This window comes from Gasterosteus aculeatus, chromosome 7 (genome assembly GCF_964276395.1).
Source record: "Gasterosteus aculeatus chromosome 7, fGasAcu3.hap1.1, whole genome shotgun sequence".
Taxonomy (NCBI): domain Eukaryota; kingdom Metazoa; phylum Chordata; class Actinopteri; order Perciformes; family Gasterosteidae; genus Gasterosteus; species Gasterosteus aculeatus.
In genome coordinates, this window is record NC_135694.1 from 26,321,938 (window position 1) to 26,344,995 (window position 23,058).

At 44.9% G+C, this 23,058-nt stretch overlaps 1 protein-coding gene across 2 annotated transcripts; it reads left to right on the forward strand.

Annotated features, from left to right (window-relative positions):
- The first annotated feature begins 1,228 nt into the window (after positions 1-1,228).
- LOC120821843 (voltage-gated potassium channel subunit beta-2) lies at positions 1,229-21,828 on the forward strand. 2 transcript variants are annotated; one of them, XM_040180888.2, is made up of 14 exons: positions 1,229-1,846; positions 15,400-15,443; positions 15,521-15,558; positions 15,851-15,930; positions 16,130-16,174; positions 16,512-16,556; positions 16,650-16,693; positions 17,869-17,955; positions 18,056-18,141; positions 18,233-18,353; positions 18,457-18,551; positions 18,698-18,818; positions 19,244-19,332; positions 19,472-21,828. In XM_040180888.2, exons 1-14 carry the CDS (start codon positions 1,551-1,553, stop codon positions 19,559-19,561), a joined length of 1,281 nt encoding a protein of 426 aa, XP_040036822.1. In that variant the 5' UTR covers positions 1,229-1,550; the 3' UTR covers positions 19,562-21,828. The 2 variants fall into 2 exon arrangements, with proteins under 2 accessions (XP_040036822.1, XP_040036821.2); XM_040180887.2 differs by lacking the exon at positions 1,229-1,846 and adding an exon at positions 4,795-6,374.
- The last annotated feature ends 1,230 nt before the right edge of the window (positions 21,829-23,058 follow it).

Genomic DNA, 23,058 nt, shown 5'->3' on the forward strand with positions numbered 1-23,058 from the left:
CTACCCTCACAAACAATTGAGCTTGCTCCCCTGTCGTCACTGTGCATTATGTACAAGTGTCAAATAATAGCCAGACTGCATCATAGTTCAGTGCTCTGTACTCCTGAGCTGCCATACTGCCGGATTGACTGAATCTATCTTTGCACAGTTATGCAACAGTTTACTAAAAACAGACGCTTCTAACCCAGATGGTTATACAATACGGAGATCAAGATTGCTCACACGAATGCAAACATATATTTTTCTCTCGAGTTCCCCAGCGGTAATCCCGATGTTTAGAACTGCACCTTCTGTGGCTCGGCCTGCTAACGCAGACTGAAGATCAAGGCTGACCTCCAGCGGCGGCCTGTGGCCAATCGAAAGAGCGATTATAGCGGCTTAATCCCAGATGATCTCCGCTTTTAAAATCCACTGCAGCAAAGTCAGGGAGCGCCGCAGCAGTAAGAGTAACGCCTGGTCGCCATGACGGCGGCGAGGCGAATGAAAGGAAAGAGGTTGACGGATGCATGAATGGATCCTCAGGCAGTCAATGAGCGTGACTTCTGTGAACTGACGCACTTCTATTCATCAATTAATCATCGCTGGTTCCTAGATCCTGTGTATCCAACGTTTAACCTGCTGCATGACACGTGTGAGCACGTCGGCGAGCGTTTTCACTGACTGCAGTCTCATCTCATTGTTTCCCTTTTGAAATAAAGAAAAGTTGATTTCCGTTTGTCTTCATGGTCTTTAATGTCATTTTGCGAGATGGTGCAAACGTTTTAATGGATGAACAGCAAACATTTGTTGGCCCCTCCAGGTTCCCACATTCAGTGCTGCTTCACGCTTCATGCAAGAATCTGGCCCTGGGATTTGAACATGAACCCAGACAGCAAACACCGAGCGCTGAACCCGGAGGCGCCGCCAGGCTTTGGGAGGATGCCGCTCGCTTTTTGTGTCTGCAGCCAACGGGAGCTGCAAGGTGGTGGTACTGATGACATTGCCCTTGGAGAGAAACTGATCATCTTTCCACGTAGGTAAATAAAAAAGAAAAAGGGGTTCATTAATACCCGGCGTGTGGAGGAAATATCAGAGGGCTGGACTCTCCCAGCCGCTGCTGTATCAGATTATATGTCGGCCACAGAAGAACAGATCATTCATCCGCCGGCTCTCTTAATCTGAACAAATGTAAGCCGGTAGAGCTTCGCCACAAATCCCTCTTTTAAGAGATAAAGAGGGAATTGATGCTGGTTGCTTTTCCTCTTCATTTGTAACGCAAAGAGGCGCCACACATCAGCACGAGTCCTTGTTTGTGACGGCGTGCCTCAGCTGAGATGTTAGGACTGGCTTGGTCTTATTTTGGATTTAGAGTAACAAAGAAGCAATCAAGACTTTTGATTTTAAGTTCTTGCTTCCAGCGCTTTGATGTCTGGCATCCTCGGGCCGGATGTTTCAAAATCTTTATCAAAATAGCTCTGCCTTGTTGTTTCGTTTCTACCTCAGAAGCACCTTTTGCCTGAAGTAGACGTGGCAGACGATTTTCCTCAGTCTGCGGCGGTCGCCTCTCCGTTATGTTCGCCAGCCGTGGCGCCAGTGGAGGAGGAAAGGGTGGGAAATACTCGGTGGAGGACCTCTATGGCATCAGTAAGAAGCCCAAGGCGTCGTCCTCCTCGGGGAGCATTGTGGCCAAATCTGGAGCCCGGAGCAGCAAGACCCCGGACCACAAGACCGAGTCGGCGGCCCTGGCCTCTCAGATCCTGGAGGCGGCCCACAGGCTGGTGGAGCGCCGCCGCCTGGAGCTCTACCTGAGAGAATGCGGCCTCTCGCTGGCCGAGTGCGAGGCCGGGCGCTCCGCGATGACATACAAGTAAGAGGTGGCGGAGGAGGAGGGGGGAGAGCGGAGCGACCGGCGTGATTTGAATGCGGAGAATGAAAGATGTCGGATGAACGCCTGAGGATTGAAGCTTTTTCTGTTGCGTCGATGAATAGTGATTATTATGATGATTGACAACCGGAAATGGTGATTATTATGATGAGCAACAACTGGAAGTGGTTGTGATACCACCGGAGTGACCGTCACGAGCCCTCTGCCATCTTTAGAGGAACCATTTCACAACTTGTTTCTCATTTATTACGACTGCACGAGTGTTTTCAGAGCCGTCACTTGAAGGCAGCGAGTGAAGACATCATTCATGGGTGAAAAAAAAGGAAATACATTTGCATTTGTTTATTCATTTTTTTTTTCACCAGTGAACCTAAAAAAAAGGAATATCACACGTTTGATGAGATTTCAAAGCCCAGCGGCGCCGGATACATGTGGCCGGACCGCGGGAACATCTGGTTGTTCGGGGACCACTAGTGTTGATGTGCCGGATGCGTCAGCCATTGTCTGAGTCTCCCTCCGAGCAGCTTGACAGGGTCAACAGCACGGGGGGCATAAGTTCCGGGTTAATGATGCGTGATTTGACAGCAGTGAGGGAGGGAGGGGGGGCGCGCTGTTTGTCGCTGCGCTGTTTGATTCTCTTTGTTTCAACTGCTCAGGTGAGCTATTTTTGGATGAGGAGGTTGTTGTGATCTATTGTTTGCTAAAATGATGAAACTATGCAGAGCATGAACATGAGGACGAAAAGCACACTGCTTTTTTAGATGTTGTAGTTTTTTGTTGTAGTATCAGTGGTTTGCTTTGTGAATGCCATTGAGTTTACTTGCTACTGACAAATTGTAGTTTATCAACCTAATTACTTGGAGACAACGTTGCTGTGACACAATATGACATTTTATTTGATGCTCTGATGTCCCCAACAGACTCACGCGACCATAATGAGTCCAGTGAAGTCGCCTCTAGGGGGCAGCGTCACTCCGGTCAGAAGACAAATTAGCCCCGTGGCTCCATGACTCAAAACCAGTGAAGAAACAAAATCCATAGTTTGAGTGGCATCCTGGGTTTGATGCAGGGACCCTGCACACGTGGTCTCAGACCTCTCAGCAAGGCCTTGTAGCTAAGGGAACATTATGTTACAGGTCATTTAGCTGACGCTTTTATCTAAAGCGACTTACAATAAGAAAACTTCCACCTCCGTCAGTGTCGGTTCGATCTCTCAAAATGTGAATTTCCTCTGACATGGCAGCAGTCTGTGTGTGTGCGTGTGTGATATGTTACGTGTAATTTTTATGTCTAATTTGCTGGAAAGCAACATTTTTTTCAGAGTGCAGAACAAATTTGGGAATAGCGAGACAGATACTTTTGATTTTTTAGACAAACACATTATGGGGGATTAAAACATAATCTTGTCTTTCACCAGAAAAAAGCTTGACGGTTTGAAAAATGTCAACAAATTGCAGGATGGATTCACAGTGTTGACGGATTTAAATAAAAACAATCCTACTAACAATATTTAGTACCAGTCCTCTGTCCTCTTCAGGGCAATCCTAATGCCAAGCCGATTGTTTTAACCAAATGGACCAAAACAAGAGAATCAAGCGAGAGCAAGTGTTACTTTATCTCATTTTCCAGCTTGGCAACATCTGTGCTTCTAAAGAGTAACCACATTCTACTCATTATAAAATGTTATTTTTACCATGAATGGCCTGTAGATTAGGCCAATGGCACGCACCCTTCTGATCATGATATTATAGTTATTTAACACCAAAACTAAATTAATGGGCACATTTAATTGCAGAATACGCCCATCAAATCAGAGCTTTACGGCACAAGACACGTCATTGTGTAAATAATCTCCGAGCAAGGACGGAAACAGAGGATCAGGGTCGGAGGAGAGGAGGGCTGATGATAGTGGTTGTACAGAGAATCTCCCCCTTGATGGACTTTTTCATCATACAACCAGTTTAAAACGGCTCTCTTTCAAAGAAAGATCCAGAAGTGAATAAATGTCTGTTGTCCACCGATGCAGACCTCGCAGGAGGAGCAGCTGCTGCTCCGTGTCAGTGAGGTGAGGCACTACGGTGTGTGTGTGAACTGTGGCGCAGGATGCGTCAACGTCAAAGGGAAGACGGGCCTCGTTTGAGAGGGGGGGGGGGGGGGGGGGGTGAAAGTTCAAACCTGCAGGTGTGGATGAAGATTATTCGTGTCTGGACGTTGTGCTTCTTGGGAAACGCGTGGCCCGCCTGCATCTGGGCATCTGACAGGACGGGAGATCAGAGAACGTCCCGGTGCATTCGCATTCCCAGCCCACCCATTCGGATGGAAACTTCCCCGAATACACCGTTGGTCCCTAAATCTACCAAACAGCTCTGTTGAAAAACAGAAGAGTCCCAGTCACAGTCTGCTGGCCTGCTGACAAGGATCATCCCGGGACTGCAGAATGCTCTGATGCGAGACTCTGGTAAAACAAGTCCACAGAAATGATGGATGTTTCTCTGCACAAAGGTACTTTGCAGGGAGAGAAAACACGGGCTGAAACTTTTGGGGATTGACGATTACGTGCAAAGTTGTGGCAGCAGAGTTTAGACTCATCATTGCCTGGTCACCAAATGACACATCCGTTTTATCCCAACGTGACGTGATGCAATGTGATGTGATACACTATCCAAAGTTGTCACGTGACCAGCGGTGACTTACAAGCCATATCTGCTCTTTGTTGTGAGAGGATGATGATGATGGTGCAGTAGCATTTTTACTGTTTGGTATTCAATCAAAAAATACTATTCTAGTAAAACATGGGTGTGGTACAAAGAGAGATGATACCAATGGGATTTCACATATGAAGAAATTACACTATGTATGTGTATGTATGTATACACCCAGAGCGAGAGAGAGAGAGAGAGAGAGAGAGAGAGTGGGGGGTGGGGGGGAGAGAGAGAGCGCGCAAACCTCCACATTGCTGTGTCGTGAACATTTTGGAGACCGTGTGGAAAAAGGGAAAGAACAAATAAATAAAAAGTCGGCTTGATGCCGAGGAGCGTTAGAAATGACTTCGGGGGCCAGTGAGCCGGCGTTTCGTTGCAATCCGCGCACCGGGAGGTGCAGTCGGATGACGGGAGACCTGCACAGCTGCTGCCGGCGTGTGAGCGACTTGACACGCTGAAGGTAATAAGAAGAAGCCGGCTCGGCGTTCGTTCCCCTTCTATTTTCCTCCCGTTCTCCCTCTTTCTGTTGCATCAGTCGGATGCTGCGCGAGGCGGCCGGGCGGTGATGCATCGCCGGAGTCTGACTCTCTGAATGTGCATCGCATCAGGTCCATCCACCCTGCACGGACCGATCACCTCGGCGATGTAAATCTCAGCAATTAAGTCGGTTTCTTTTTTTTTTTCTTTTTGTTTTTGCTGACAATAAGTCTTGCGACAAAAAAAAAAAAAAACTCAAAGAAAAAGCAAGACAATTTCGACGCGAGGTGCGAGGATGCCTGTGGCTGTGATTGTGTCTTTGCTGCAGAACCCTCCGGAGCTGCTCGGCTCAACACAACCAACCTCAGCTGAAGAGAAGACGGCGAGCTATCAAGTGCTTTACCACCCCACGTAAGCCACACCGGCGTGTGCGTGTGCGTGTGAGGGCCCTACCTCTGTTGCACTGTTGAGTTTTTTTGGGGTGGGGGTGGGGGGTGGGATTAGGGGAGGGGGGTTGGCTGGGAGGGGAGGCTTGCCAAAAAAACAACTGCCACATCCCCAAAAAAATCCTGCCCGGGTACCGAGTGAGCGAGTAGCAGCTCCCCGATGGCTCCTGGAGGAGGACAGTGCATCTCCTGAGTGGGGAAAACTCCCTTGGAGCCTTTTCTGCCAGGTTTGCATCACCAGACGGGAGAGCGAGCAGACGGTGACTCTGCGCTGTGTCATGTCAGAGGCTGGACCCTCGGCCACCCCCCCCCCCCCCAGCACCCCCTCGCTCTCAGCCCAAATCTCTGACCTGCCCCCTCTGAGCCCCCTCTCGTTTTTTGCATGAGCGTCGCTGCTTCGCCACAGCAACAACAGCACCAAGCGGTGTCGGGCAGCACCAACAGTTTGCAGACGTTGTCGGTCGACTAGTCCCGAGGCCCTCCACCCCAACCCCCCCCCCTCCGCACTCTTGTCAAGACAAAAAGACACCAGGGAACCAGGGTCAGGATGCAGGTGTCTTTCGCCTGCACGGAGCACAACCTCAAGAGCCGCAGTGAGGACCGGCTTTGTGGCCTTCGCACCGCCCCGCCCCCCGGGGGCAGCAGTGGGGGAGGAGGAGGGGGAGGCGGTGGAGGAGGCGGCGGCAGTGGAGGAGGAGGAGGAGGAGGCGGCGGCGGTGGCAGTGGAGGAGGAGGAGGAGGAGGTGGCGGCGGACAAGGCAGCAATGGCAACTACACGTCCCATGGCTCGGTCAAGACCAGGGAGGGGTCCGGGCCCCGCCAGACCCCGCATGGCCATGCCCACATGAAGGAGGCCATCGGGCGCCACAGCAGTATGAAGTACAGGTGAGTGTGGAGGTTAGGAGCTCCACATCAGAGGGATTCTGGGCTGGTTTTCATTTCACTTTGATTACCTCGGCCTCTTGACTCCCAAACGACCCCACAGGTACGAGATTATCATGAAGAGCATCGGTGGCTCCGCCGGATGACAAGGCGGCAGGTTCCTCTCCTACCTGCCAGGCTTTCTGTTTCCATGTCCGCCGTCAGTGTCTTTGTCGGGGACGTGAGGCGAAGTTAAAGTTAGCTGGAATTGTCCCCAACGTGCATCCCGTAATAACACATTGTGCAGTTCTGCCTGCATGTCCGTCCACTCAGTGAGTGCACATACAGCAGTCATTTCACTGACATCATAAAAGAAACGCTTGCACCGATAGATGCACGCTTACGTAATCCAGAGCAAACAGCCATAATGTTATCGCAGTGGAGCAGACAGTATGCGTATAGGAGCATCTGCCATAGGATTAGGTGTGTCATGCAGATTTTTCCAAGGCCTCCTGCTCTCCACCTTGTATTAATAAAAAGCATGCCTCCGATAACAGCTTTCCTAAAAGCACCTCAGGTTTTCTCTGAGGTTTTCAAAAGCATTTCGTTTTTATAGACTGGAAAAAAGATTGCAGCCGGATATGTTATTTGCGCAGTAGAAAACGTTGTTGCACACTACAGGTCTGAGTCATAATGTAGATGGAAAAAAAACAGAGTAGATAAACAGCTAGAAAGCTGTTTTTGTTTTCCTCTTTTAGTTTTCCTCTTATTCAGCTCACCTTGATGGTTCGGAGCTCCAGCGTAATAGGGCGTTTAAAAAAGGGAATGAGGCACAAGATGAATCCGGGATAATTCACAGTTTCATCTCGCTTGAGAATTGCATACATTCTTTTGATTGTGTTTTTTTTTCTGGTTGCTCTGCTCTCTCTCTCTCTCTTTGTAAAAGTGTCGGCAACAGGGAGTGCAGCGGCACAATAAGTCTATACAGCATATGGCCGGCTCCGGTTGCCAGTGGCAACACCCCAGGCTTTGCTTTTAGTTTTTGTCTGTCCTATTTCCTAATCAGTCGGCGCTGCCGTCGCCGATCAGTCCCTTCTGCAACGGAGTCCTCTCAAAGCCCCTTCTGCGGCAACACAGTGGTCGCACAAATCTCCATTTTACGCTGCTGTCACAACCACAGTGAGGTCAGGAAGAGGCAGAGATCCACATGAAACATGGCTGCATGCTGTATGAATGAGTCTGTGTATAGTACATGTTGGAGGCTTCTCGGCGTGTGGTGGATCGAGGCTAAATGAAAACCAGTTGTGGGTAAATTTTATGTACAGATGACGCACATCATTTCCACTATGTGCTCGTTTTCTAATCTCCCCTGCTTTGTCGTTAACGGGAGTATTCATCCCTCACCGGCAGGTCGCAGATGATGGCACCTGATGCCAGTTATCACTGAGCCCATGAGCCCCTGCTGCCACCCCCCTCCACCCCCCTCACCAACTCTTCCCTTTGAATCTCTCTGCATCTCCTTTCTTTGATCAAAACGTCTCAATTCTCAACTAATTATCTTTTTAATAGTTATGGGAACACGGTTGCAGTCCACTGCAGCGTTCTGTCTTTGTTTGTCTCTGTTTATAAGATAGGTATAAAGGTGATGAAAAGGCGACCAATGCAAACAGAGAAATTCTGCTGCTGATGTCTTTAATGTGTTAATGAATCAATATTTAAAGGCACAGTGAGTAGGATTTGTAAGTTGTGGCTGGTTAACAAAACATTCAAAGTTGGCCCCTCCTACTGGATTTAATGAGCGTTGGGATGCTCGCGGTCAGTGGAAGAAAGCCAACCCGAGAACTCTGCTTCATCAGCCCGGCGCTTCGTCTCGCTTCAATTGCGTACAAAGCAAAATGAAAAGAGAAGAGAAATTAGTGGCTGGACCACCAACTTTCCCAAGAAAGCCACAGTCTGAAAAGATGTGTTCACATCAGCACATTTCAAATCCTAGAGAGTCAATTACATTTTTAAAGTCCATATTGTTGTAGCTTACAAAATAAATGTTCCTTTAATTTTTAGGACCTGTGGAGGTGAGGTTATTCTCAAAGTCTCTTCGGCAAAGTCCAGTCAAATTAGCCGTTTCTACGGTAACCAGGTCCTCTCTTTTTTTCCAACAGCAACGTGGTAAGCAGGTCAGGTACATTTCCAAGATGGATTTATCTTCCACTTTTGGACATTTCGCATGGATTTTAGTGAGGGCTGCAGGGCACATTGTGGCAGCTGGGTGCAGAGATCATAATGCATGAGTGAGTTAGGAAGCTTAAAATAAGTCAAACATTGTTAAAGAAGATTGTGGTTGCAGACTTTAATAACAGATGTTTCTGCATCCTCCTGTTTTTTTTCTCAGGCAGTACTGAACATATTGCAAAGTGTTGGTTTTTTACAGTCAATTTAGCTCACAATTTGTCAAAGGAATACTTTTAGAAATAAACTCATTGGGTCTCTTGCAGAGAGTGAGATGAAAAGAATTACCACTACTTATCTGGAGGATGGTACCCATCCCCCTGTGAAACGTCAAACTTCTACTTTTACAGTTTAATGGCCTCAGGTAAACATGCAGGTCTCTTGCAATCTTGTATCATAAGTAATTTTAGATCCGTTCCTATCAAGCTTTCATAATTGTGTTTTTAATTACCTCTGTGTAGTAATGCCAGAACCTAGTGGTAGTTTTGGATGCTAAAGCGACGCACGGCGTACCCTTACCTCGCATTTGGGGAAGCTCTTTTGTCGGCAGGTGTGCTTAAAATGAGATTTTGAGAGAACCCATGACGGTCTTCAATCTTCAAGCATGACTGGGATATTTCAAACTGGTTGATTAAATCATTAAATTATAAATTCATCCTTGGCCGTTTCGTAAAGGGCCCTTTATTTTGGGAAATGTTGGTTTGGTGGTTGATAAATGTTAGCTAGTGCAGGTCGAAACATATTTGGACAATGTTACTGATCGTCTTTAGCTGTTTGTCTAACATTCAGTGTCTATTTGCACCTGAGTGGTCTCAAGGTGACTATTAAACCTTGCTAACGTTTCTCAATTGAGCTTTAGTTACCTAGCTGAGTATAGCAATAATTAGCTTGCTAAACTTAGCAATTTATTGGTTACAGACACCTGGCTGTTTGTCTCTGCCATGTCACGGACACCTGGCTGTTTGTCTCTGCCATGTTACAGACACCTGGCTGTTTGTCCCTGCCATGTTACAGACACCTGTCTGTTTATCCCTACCATATCACAGACACCTGGCTGTTTGTCTCTGCCATGTTACAGACACCTGGCTGTTTGTCCCTACCATGTCACAGACACCTGGCTGTTTGTCTCTGCCATGTTACAGACACCTGGCTGTTTGTCCCTACCATGTCACAGACACCTGGCTGTTTGTCCCTGCCATGTTACAGACACCTGTCTGTTTGTCCCTACCATGTCACAGACACCTGGCTGTTTGTCTCTGCCATGTTACAGACACCTGGCTGTTTGTCCCTACCATGTCACAGACACCTGGCTGTTTGTCCATGCCATGTTACAGACACCTGTCTGTTTGTCCCTGCCATGTTACAGACACCTGGCTGTTTGTCTCTGCCATGTTACAGGCACCTGGCTGTTTGTCCCTGCCATGCCCTGGACACCTGGCTGTTTGTCTCTGCCATGTTACAGACACCTGGCTGTTTGTCCCTGCCATGTCCTGGACACCTGGCTGTTTGTCCCTGCCATGTCACAGACACCTGGCTATTTGTGCCTGCCATGTTACAGACACCTGGCTGTTTGTCCCTGCCATGTCCTGGACACCTGGCTGTTTGTCCCTGCCATGCTACAGACAAATAAATGCTTTTGTTTGTATCTGAAATCCAGATGCAAATAGAAACCACCTCTTTTGTCACATTTGAATGATCTTAAGTCAAGTAGCTTGACCCACATCTGATGGTATTCATCTGCACATATGCAGTTACATATGGAAACTACTATTTTTATGGTATATATTTCTATACATTTAGAACTTGCTGCTCCTTATGATCTTCTAGCACTTTGATGGCAAGTACCTGAAAAAAAGGAGAGGTCACATTTTCACAAACTAGATAATTAAAGCAGATAGCAAATGGCCTTGAAGTACAGTAAAATACCAAAATAATGATAATACCAAATACTTGGTTCCATTTTTAGCTGGGGATCGAGGCTTTGCATTTGTGTAGAGGTTTAAGCGTCCTGACATTCAACCATGCAGAGAGGGGCTGTTCTCTAGCAGAGTACTCTTCAACAGTGCGTTTTGAAAGCCTGGACTCTCAGTAGCTGATGAAGTAATGATTGCGTTTTACTGATGAACAACCTTGTCAAGTTGTACTGAGACATTGTGGTCCTTTGGTGCCATGACGAGGATGCTGGTGACTCAGCCGCAGTCTTATCACAGTCAGTTACCCTTTTATACTCGCTGAGGACACGATGCCATCACAGCTTCAGCTTGTTAATTTGATCCCAGACTATTTACTTTTAATGGGTTTTTTTTTCTTTTTTTCTCATACAAACAAAATGGAAGCAACAGACTATTCCCACATTAAAACCCTATGTACATAATGGATACCAAACAGTGATACAATATTAATAATAATAATGGAGTAATAATTAAGTGCTTTGGCCTCACATTATTTTTAATATTATTTTTGGAAACAAATGGGGTGTGAACAGATTTGTGACATTATTTGGATGTACTGCAATACGTTTTATCCAAAGTAAACAAATTTACTTGCTTGATTTCATCCTGGCCACTAATTCAAATATGTCCAAACAATGATCTGTTTTGGGTTGTTAAACTGCAAAAATCCAGCTGCTTAATTCATCTCCCACCTACTAATTTATATTAACGGGTTACTGAATATTATAATTATAAACCATTGAACCATGCAATACTTTAAATTGCTATTTGCATACAGCTGCAGGGTTGGAGACCTTAAAGGGGTGTTTCAGACTTATAACGTAATCTTTTTTTAATGCGAAGTGACTGCTGGGCCAGTGCTGTTTGTTGAGCTTTCCATTTGTCAATATTTGCCCTGTGGGTGGACGTGATAACAGCAGCACTCAGCGAGGGCAGTGATCAGGGCCTGGAAAATCCACGTCACGTCCTCTGAAAAGGCCGGCTAGTCAAAGTCGGATTTTGTCTTTCAGCAGAGACAATGTCGTTATAGCAAGACATTGTGTAAGAGCAGCAGCACAGCCAAACAAAACACAAGACCTGTGACTCAAAGTATTTAAATAAAACATCTTCGCTCTCTTTGTAAAAAGCTCTTTGGAGTCTTAGTTACATGCATTCTTAATTTTACCCATATTCAGCTGAAACATGGACATTCACTGCAAATTCAGTGAATTTTTTGTTTTCCCCCCCCCACTGGCTTCACTGCGTTTATTCACTGTGGCAAAGTAGCACAGATTTAAATTGCGGAACAACAAGATAAACTAGGGACACTGAAGGACAGCATGACACTCAAAAACATCAGCATTTAATCATTTTAAATCCGCTGAGCTGTCCGAGTCTATATTCATGAAGCAGCGGACCGGACACATCTTTACAATATTCGGCATCCTCCCTCGCAACAGACATAATGCAGGTTGGCAGGTAATGGTGCAGTGGCCCTTTCAAGCAATATACAAAACTACTGTACGCTGTATTCAGGAAGCCTCTCCTTCCTTTAACTGGGATGCATGTCTATGTTCTTTCATGTGTTGTAAAATCGATTTTATTTTTTACCTCTGCTGTTCTCCGTGTATTCAATTATGACAGATTTACTTTACTAATTGTTTTAGTATATTTTAATACAACTAAATTGAATTGAAAAGAATGACAGAAGCAAAAATTAGAGCGCTGTCAGAGCTTCACTGGGGTCCACAAATGCGAATCCGTTCACACAATATATATTTCATCACTCATAGTGGTATCTAGTATTGCAGAATTTATTTTTGTGTATCCAGGTTATGAGATTTTCGCTCTCAGAAATGACTGCCGCTACCTGAGACGTTTTTCTGTGGTACACAAAGCAGAAACGACGTCCTTTGTTGTGCTTTTCAGAAATAGTCCCTGGGGATTTTATCTACAGTAACAACGGGCCTGATTGAAGGAAAGAGTCAAAAATAAAAAAGAAATACTACTTGAAAGAAAGAATCTCTGCATAGGTTTGAAAAATGTGTTTCTTTGTAATTCGGCTGAAAGTACCCTGAAACATGTGCACAGCATTATTAAGAGAATGAAATGTTAACAATCTTTCCACACCTATTTCTCAGAAGGTGCATGTATATGCAAACACACACACATACTGGTGTGAGTGTAATTAATATCAAGGCGTGCTTCCCTCCGGAGGGGAGCCTGCTCAGCATGCGTGCGTGTGGCATTTCATGACAACTGCAGGGGAATAAAACTCCTCTATCATCTGCACCTTACCGTCTGAAAAGTGTCTTCCTCCCGTCTCAGGTGAGACCTAAATATAAATGTCAGCGCAGGTTAAAATGCTGACTACACCGTGACACAGCAACCGTCTGCCTCCGTCCCAGCCTCCATTAGAGATGCATGGAACAACCAAGTCCCTCTAATCTCCTTGTTTAGAGGGAGAAGAGAAAATAGGGAATAGACGAGTAAACAGACAGTCCTACTTATAAAAGCCACAGCGAAAGCATCTGTGTTTCTTTGTGCGCCCTGGTCACAAATGCATTCATGCGTGTCTGTATGTAGATCTGTGCCTGTGTTGCAGTGTAATTCCCATCAAGCGTGAACATTCACGTGAAAGCCACGACCAGCCCCACTTACCACTGCACAATATAGATCTCGTTGTTTCTGCAAAACGCCCATTCAGAATGCACGTCAAATGAGATATAGGCCGAGTGTCTGCACGCACACGCACACGCACACACGTGAGTGGGAGAGAGAAAATGTCATGTGAGATAGTGAAAGGAAAGTGTCTCTCCAGACTCATTGATAGTAATTCAGCAGACTGCAGCACTGCAGAGAGCGGGGAGGGGGCGGCCAGTTGTCATAGAGAAAAACAATGACATCCCTGCGTAGCCCAGAAAGAAAAATAATTGCGTTTCATGTGGCACGGCAATCACGAATTCACCCACTAATGCGTGCGGCTTTCTCTTTTGCTCCTGTAATGAGGCGCACATATTTTCTTTCTAATCCATAATGAATTCATGCTCAATGAAAGTGAAAAGGCATGCGCTTGTGTAACAGTTGTGGATGCTACCGGATGCTCGGCGTCCTCTGTAATGCTGACTCATGTTCAGTTCTGTTTGTCACACATTCAATTTGCAATATAACACATAGCATTCTGTTTTTCCATCATGGTGCTCTTGTGCGATTAAGGTGGTTAACAGCTTTATAGACGCTATGAACATTTACTACCAGTACAATATAGCCTCGTGCTAATAAGAATAATGATAAGGGGTGCATTTATATTCATTAATATATCTACATAAAATCTGTATACTCGCTAAGCAGATGACAGAATTGTGAGCGGATGTTTTTTCAAGCTTTTTTGTTTAGAAGCTGAATGAAACTATTTTAACCAGAGAAGATTTTCCGTGCTGATTTCATTGGTTTCACCTTGTCAAATGTTGTTTCACCAAAAAATTTCCTTTGAACCGCCCCCCTGACGTTGAGACAATGAGCCACAATTTGACGGGTGTCGCACGACAACACCAGCGCGGCTCAACCAAAACAACAAAACACAAACGATTTGAATATTAGATTTGAAAAGGTCTCTGAAGTGTGTTTTCTCCCACGTGCCTCATTTATATTTGCCCCCCCCCCGGCGTTTAAAGTGACTGTCAGGGTGCGAGAGCACACGCAGAGCCGTCATTGGTTGACAAGCGGCAGCCAGATCACCACACAAGGCATCGTCAACATCAAACTAACAGTTCTCCCTCTGCACAACATTCCCGGCCTTCCACCTGTCTGCTATTTCCACCCGTTTAAAGGAATGACACATACAATATGCGTTTCACACCCAAACCCTCACGCCCGCGCTAAATCAAAGGCTCACACACACGCACGCTTGCATATGCAGGAATCTAAAAATAGCTTAAGGTCAAGCATTAAAAATAGACCAGAGAAAATAAAGGCGAGACTCGTTCGACTGAGTCTAAACGCTCTGACAGTCTGTCTTCCTGCATTTGGCTATTTGTGGCGGACGCAGGCAGAGAAGGGGGAGAGGCGCTGGAGACGAAGAGACGGCGAGCAGCGAGTTGCACTGCAGTTCTGCTGCCTCTCCAGCTGGCTCCGTGGCTAATTAGAATGGGGGAGAGCGAGCATGAAGGAGGAGGAGGAGGAGGAGGAGGAGGAGGAGGAGGAGGAGGAGAGCAAGCGTGAAGCCCACATCATTTTCAGCTGTGCACGCGAGATGCAGCTCTCTTCTTCTTCTTCTTCTTCTTCTTCTTCTTCTTCTTCTTCTTCTTCTTCGTGCTCGCCCTTCAAAACTCAGCTGTCTGAAAAATCGGATGCGGCGTGTCAGGGTAATGGACTCCTCTTGAGCGTGTGGGACATTTTGGGCCGTTCATCTGAGCTGAGCCCTTTTCCCTGCAGCTGTTTTCACTGACCCAGTGTTTCACCCCGAACTGTTAACATACGATGGATGAAAGGTCAATTGTTCAGAAATAAATAGACGGACTGTAATTAGACCAAGACGAGAAAGACTTTCGATCAGCAGCAGTGGAGGAGGAATACTGTGGAAATAAGGGATTTTATCTGGTTTTACCAGATTTGTGTTACATATTTATATGATTTCTTTGTCTTTGTATATGTTCGTGCCTCATGTCATCTTTTGCAAATACAATCTTAATCGTCAAACTAAGTAGCAACCACACTGGTAATGTAAATGTAGTGGAGTAGAACTACACAATAGCACAATAGGGAAACAGTATTGTACAGTGCAACGTCTGTGATTGTTTGTGCAAATCTATCCTAAAAGCCCACCCATCACACCTTCTGTATTCTCTCTCTGAGCGTCACAGATTTGTTGTTTTTTCATTCTTTCTTCACAGAAACCTCGGGAAGTCGGGCCTTCGGGTTTCCTGCCTGGGGTTAGGTGAGTTGGTTTTGAAGGAGAACAATGAAATGCGTCTCTGTCTGAACCCCTCAAACCACCGCTTCTGTCTCCTTCAGGCACCTGGGTGACATTTGGATCGCAGATCTCGGATGAGGTGAGAGCGCATGTGTGGCTCCTTGAAGGAGAAGGTGATTCCCGGACGCCCCTTCGCTGGTGTTGCTTTTTACGGAAAAAAACACACGAGTACGATCCGTGTTTTCAATTATAGAAAGGTTTGAAAATCCCACAGACGCCTGGTGGCTGGAAACCAGAGTAGTTTGGTGCCACATTACACATTATCTCCGCCGTATAAGCCCCTTGCATTGTGCCCTTCACGGATGGCCGCTGTGTGATTGAAACGTGTCCACCGTCTCCTTCTCTCAGTCTCAATGTTCCTGTTCCCCCAGATGGCGGAGAACCTGTTGACCATAGCCTACGAGAACGGAGTGAACCTGTTCGACACAGCCGAGGTGTACGCGTCTGGAAGGTCGGGCTTCGCTTATTCCTCCTAGCGTAGAGAAAAGCGTTTGCGTCTGTTTTTCTGCTTGCAGTGAATGCGGCCTACTGTATCTCTCCATAACATAACATAACAGAACACGACATGTCTGCAGCATGATTCAACGTTGTTGTCCAGCGATGGGAACTTGGCCTCAACCTATCAGAGTAAATGATGTGTTTCTCCACAGAGCGGAAATCACTCTAGGGAACATCATCAAGAAGAAAGGATGGAGGTGATATTACTCATTTCTACAAACTGACTCACTTGCATTTTAAAAGCTTTCCAACTCTGTAAAATCGTTTTTAGATTTTAGACTATAAAAAGGATTCAAATGTTACCATTTTTAAATAAATACTTGTTTGGCGGCCAAACGTGTCTGGGAAATCCTTGAGATATTCTTATTCTGAGAAAAAAACGTAGCCACATTTTTATTTTGTGTACCAAGGATGCAGGAAAAAAAACTGTTATACTTCATACTGGAATTATACGATTGAAGATTTTAGACCAATATACTTATATATAACTATTTTCCATGATAACTCTGCTCCTAATACTCGTGTCTTTGCCAGGCGTTCAAGTTTTGTCATCACTACAAAGATCTATTGGGGAGGCCAGTACGTATAACACTAAAATACTAGATGTTTAAAAGGTCAAATTATTGTTTCCTTTCAATAGAACATCAATACTTTGCTTTCATCACTCCACAGAGCGGAGACGGAGAGAGGACTCTCCAGAAAGCACATTATTGAAGGTAGTGTATTTTATTATTTGTGTTATTGTATTCTACTTTGATAAAAATGTTTCCCAGAATGCATTGGTTTGGGTTTGAGATGTGAGGAGTGATTTCAGGTCCTTTTTTTATTTGCTCAGTTAAAGCTTCTCCATATCTCGTGTCACGGTGAACGTGAAGAAGATAACGTTTCAATGCCAATAACACCTCGGGATCACCAGGGACATCTTTGCACACCCTGAATCAGTCCCCCCTCCCCCCAAAAATAACCCTATAGAAATCCTTTAGAGAGGCTCTTGGCCTCACATAGGAATATCTTGGATGTATGTTTCGTAAGAAGAGTGGCCTCGAGGCGACCATTTATGGAGGAGCTGAATGGTCGCTTTGACCCTCATTGTCGGGAGGCTTTTGATTTGAGTCCATTGCTCGTATTTGGAGTTCGCATTTCACTTAATTTGTGGCTTCAGCGACTCCGTCGCACCGCTGACGCACACTGTGGGGGAACGTTAGCACACGGAAGATGAAAGTGGTGCAACGGATCATAACACTCCGGGTTTGAATTGGATCACGGATCAGAGTCACGGATTGGATCAGAACTAAAGGGGGAGAAAAAGAGCAAATGCAAAGTATATAAAACTGTTTTTTATGCCAATACTGATTTCCCATCTTTACATTTTTCTTGTCCCAAAAAATAATTTCAACCACTCTGAAGCCTGTGAAACATAACATATTCTAAATGTTACCCTTCTAATTTACTTATGGGGTTTTCTTTCCCTCGTAGAAACACACAATTCAAAGAATATGAAAATAAATTCAAATCAAACCTTTCTCATAACTCATTATTAGTTTTAGATGTATTAAATGCTGCTTAGAGAGACTGTAAACCGGTCATAATTCATCTCTCAGTTCATTCAGTTTGCATTTTTGGAAACTTCATGTGAACACATCATGATGACGATATGATTTCTTGTGGCCCAAATCTGATCACATATGCGACTGAATATTGTGGGAAACACGATTTCACACTGCGGTTAAACTGTCTAATTAATCCATGGTTCACATGTGTACCGAAACAGCTCATTCAACTCCCCTGTCACCCTGAAATCTAACTTAACACTAAATAATTACAACAACATAACAAATGATTACAAATGTTGTTCATGGCGTGTAATATCTATGACCATTGTTTATAACAGGTTTACGAGGATCCTTATCGAGGCTCCAGCTAGAATATGTGGACATTGTTTTTGCCAACAGAAACGACGTCAACAGTCCGATGGAAGGTCAGTTTCAGATGTTTGGAATTATTTCTGTGCGCTTCAATCAATTGCCTTAAATTATTCCGCAATGTAACGTGAATACTATTCATCCCGTGATTCGCAGAGATCGTGCGGGCCATGACGTTCGTAATAAACCAGGGTATGGCGATGTACTGGGGAACATCACGCTGGAGCGCCATGGAAATCATGGTGAATGCCGATCTCACGCCCAGAGTAGCTCACTCTCTCTCTTTTTTTGTTTTGTTGCATAAACGCTGATCGGTAACCATTTTGTCTCCAGGAGGCGTATTCGGTGGCTCGCCAGTTCAACCTGATACCACCTGTGTGCGAGCAGGCGGAGTACCACTATTTCCAGCGGGACAAAGTGGAGGTGCAGCTCCCCGAGCTCTACCACAAGATCGGTCAGCCATCCACGGCTCTTGCAGACCTATTTGTATCTTTAGTCTTTTAATTGAAGGTTCTTTCTTCATCATTTGAAAAGCTGCTCTGGTTCCACGCCTGCAGGTGTCGGAGCAATGACCTGGTCGCCACTTGCTTGTGGATTAATCACAGGGAAGTACAGTGACGGTGTGCCAGAGTGCTCCAGGGCAGCAATGAAGGTCAGTGTGATTTCACAGGCCCTCCTGTGGGATTTCTCACGCCGAAAAAACGAGCCTGGGCGTAATTCTCTCGCTGGTCGGCGGAGCACGGCAGAAGGAAATCAGCACTGTATTGAAGCTTTTCTCCGTTTTGGCTCCCGCTGAAGGGGTACCAGTGGCTGAAGGAGCGGGTGAACAGCGAGGAGGGCCGCAGGCAGCTGGCTAAAATCAAGGAGCTCCATCTGCTGGCGGACAGGATGGGCTGCACTGCTGCACAGTTGGCCATCGGTACGAACCCGGGAGAATAACACGGCCGAGCAGCGGAGACGCAGAGACACTTTGTCTACTTCGTTTTTGTTTAGATTGTTTTGGTTTAATTGGCTTTTTTTTCTCGAAAAAAACATTTCTTCAAAATGTTTGTAGACATATTTTGTACGCAGGTTTGGCCAAAAAGGAAGTGAAGCAGCAGATGTGGTGCTCTGCTCCTGATTGATGACCCCATCTTTTTTTTTAATCAAAACTGTCGAATGCATGGTTTGACTCCCGTCAAATATTTACATTTTTTAAATTTGGATTCATAGATCAGAATTCCTACTCAAATAATTTTGCTAGATACTTTTTAATTAAGTACTTCAACATTTCACAGGTCGTCCCCAGTAACACTCACTTACTTGGTTTTCTCCTCTCTTTTTAATTGTATTGTTTCTTCCCAGCCTGGTGTCTGCGCAGTGAGGGAGTCAGCTCTGTACTTCTGGGTGTTTCTAATACAGACCAGCTCCTTGAGAACCTGGGTGCCCTGAGGGTAAAATGTAGCATTTCCTTAAAGATTTAGCCTGACCGACTGACCCATTGTTGTAAGAACCAACAGATATTTGTGAGCAATTTAAGAGAGAGAAAAAACAACTAAATGCCTTTCTTTCCTTTCCTTTTCTTTTTTACAGATTCTAACCCAAATGACGCCTCAAGCTATTATTGAGATTGACGCCCTTTTGGGAAACAAGCCACACTCGAAGAAAGAGTTGCGTGCTTGAAGAAGCAAATCTGAGAGACAGATGATGTTTTGACATGATGACGAAGAAGACAAATGACATTGGGAAACATTGTTTTATGCTCCGCTGTATACTCGAAAAACGTGCATGTCCTCTGCAACATTATGCTTCTAGTATGTGCGCATAACCATTTTGCGCGATACGTTGAATCATGTATGGAAAAAAAAAAGATCTCTCGATTGGGGAAAAAACAGGTCATACTTTGCTCACTGCCGATTGTTCACGGCTTAATTATTTCCATGGAGGAGAGTCTCTGTCGGAGGCCAGGAGAGGTTGAAAGACGTTCAAACTGAATGCAGATTCGACTCTTGTAAATCAAATGTTTGAAAATGAAGAAGAAGAAGAAGAAAAAAAAACACCCCTGTGCTAAAATGCAACTTTAAAGTCTGAATGGTGCTTTCATTGGAAACGAGTCGCCTCCCCTCGCAGCTGCCTGTTATTCCGTATGACGTTTAGCACCCAGCAGCCAAAGGTCGGCACTCGTGTCACGGGCCAAACATCTCCCATAGTGTGCATGTGCCTGCCACGCTCAATGCTTTACAGGGTTGGGAACAAGGGATCACTCATAAAGCTCTTGTACTATAACTCCTTTTAAAACAATCACATGTTTGAACATTGATTTATTGGGTAGAAAGTAGCAAAAATATTGTGAGCGTTGTTACACATACTGAATTAATGATTACTTGGTCTGAATTACTGTAACCGAGTGGAAGTGGAAATCAGAGGTGGGTCCGATTTTGAAGATAACTTTTCCCAACCCTGCTGCTCTCTCTCTCCGCAGTCTCCTCATCTGTTTGTAAACTGTGCGCATGTCCCTTTAAGAGAGAACAGCCCCAACAGGGTGTAAATGTGGCATGGCTTTTAATGGCTTATGTAGATTCGCGGTGCCCTTGTTTTTTTTCTTACTCTAAATGGTCTGGCAGTTTGATGCAGGATCTGTGCCGGCGGGCCACTCGTGCTTCTCAAGAACCTTGCGGTCTGCAGACGGTGGCTGTGAGCGTCCATCGGACCTTGTACTGTCCTGAACTGTATCAAAAGATGTTGACCGATCATCACTCAACAATGCCATTCTCCTGAAGAGCATCACTGTTCCTAAATCCGGACGTTTGAGACATTTGTACCGTGTTAGAGGGTCACTGAGCAACCGACGCAGAGATTTGGACACACTGTGGGGAACTAGTAGTTTTCAAATGATAGAAGATAAAGGACGTGACAGAGTTTATCTGATGTGATGTTGGGGAATGACTTAGCAAATGTACATTTCTTTTTCTTGTGGAAGCCCAAAAAAATATAGCTTCTCTGCTCATTTCTCTGGGAGTTCTTTCTGTGTGTATCGTTTAGTCCCCGTTTAGACAACTCATGCTATACTGTGCATTGTTGTATCTTTCCCTTGGTTTCAACTCTTTGTCATTGTATTGGGGGGGGATTTATTCATTTTGTGTGTTTTTTTTCTCTCCATGAAGACGTTACTAATCCTTAGAGCGGATGATTGCATACACGAAGTTGTTTTATTTGATTACTGCTGTAAATAGGCGTTTATGTTTGGTAGTGAGTGAACAAGATAAAGGTTAAATACAAGGATGCTGAACGAATACCCGGAGCAGCTGAAACGTTTGACTCTGATGATGTAACTTAAGAATTACTGTCTTGCAACCAGGAGAAACCAAACAAGAGAAGAAACAGCTGATGCTTAATGTATCGTGTCTGTCTCCAACCTAATTGAACAAAGCACATAACTAATAGTTTCTCTTGGAAATTGATGCAAATATTTACATTGGAATCAGACAGGAATTTCCTGTACACTCATAACTTTCAGAATGTTTATGGAAAGTCTGATAAGATTTTTTCATTTACACAATTCATTCCTGAACCTGAAGGCTAAACCATAGCTGTGCTGTTAAAGTTCGCTAACCCACCGTTTTGACATTTGGAATCAACCTTTTGTTTGTATGTATGTACAGGGATATTAATTTAGGATTTTCATACAAACAACCTGTCGCCCCAAGAGACACTAAATGGCGTGTTGGCTGTTACCCACAATATTGTTTATTCTAGGATTACAATCAACCTCCAGTGTTAACATACCATGTGCTCCCATAATGTTTTTTAGCTTTTTTCTGTACACTTGACATAAATACTGTTGATGGATGACTCACTAATTAATGACAGTATTTGCACAAATCTGTAACCCCTCAGACTCAACATGTACGTGCTGACAAAGTAAAGAGAAGCAGCAGCGGCTACTTGAACTTATGCTTCTTCCTCATTGTCACAGATAGTCTTCCCTCATAGAATGAAGCCAGTAAACCAAGACAGCAGCAGATAACATCCACCGAGCACATTGAACCCTGGACAGCTTTGGTTGCACCATTTATACACACAACACATGTACCTTTGTGTGCACTTCCCGGTGTGGTAGTGTGTGACACCAACGTGAGTCCTTTTGCAAGTTAGTGATTGCGCAGATAAGTCAGACAAGCTGCTACTTTTATTCCCGAGTGTTTCTCACTCTGCAAAGAAATTATTTTAGCTTAATAATGTGACTCGAAAAGCTTTGTTTTGCACTCAAGCGTTTAACAAAGGGACAAATGACTAAATATCTGTGGTGGCATTAGGCAATTTAGGTTTGAAAATATTAACCAAGTATGTACACGGATATACAATTGCAAATGAATATAGTGGCAATTTGCATGTGTTATAGTTATAGTAACTGTCCTCGGAGATACTTAATAGCAATGATTATTGTAAATAACGGGATGAAAAACGTAGTTTTATCATGCAGGTAGCTCTTTGAAGCCACATTTCTTTAGAGACACCAAGCCATGCAGTATTTCCACAACATGAACTAAACTAAGTGGGGTCTTGTTAATCTCTCCCGAACGAGTGGCAGCTTCACCTGCATGTGGGATCCCGGCTCAGTCAATTGGACGTTACAGGAACACTGCGGTAGCTGTGTGTCCTGCCGGGACTCCACACACACACACACACAGCACATCTGCAAAGCCGACACTGCAGCTCGCCTCGTGTGTGTGTGTGTGTGTGTGTTACACAAAGCCACCCACTGACGAAGACGATCATGTGAGGTAAAAAAAAAAAAAAAAACGTAGCATGTGACACTGGCAACGCCGCCAAAGGAAAACCAGGTCTCATGGCATGATTCATTGATCTGGTAAAGAAGCTGACTGGAAAAACGGAGAGCGATGCAGTCAGTGGAGCACATTTTGAGATTGACAAAGCCCCACGTTTAATACATTACACCTGATACCCTGCCTGCTTGTCACTTCATGACCAGTTCAGTGAATATATAAATGGTGAAGCACATCACTGTGGTACCAAGTACCCCGCAGCTGCGGCTGCGGGGTACCAAAGGTTACAGATGTCAATTGAGATTCCTTTAAAACTATTTAATAGAACAAGACCATGTTTGCTGACATGGGTTCAGTTATTGTGCCATTTGCCACATCTGTGTGGGTTTTTAT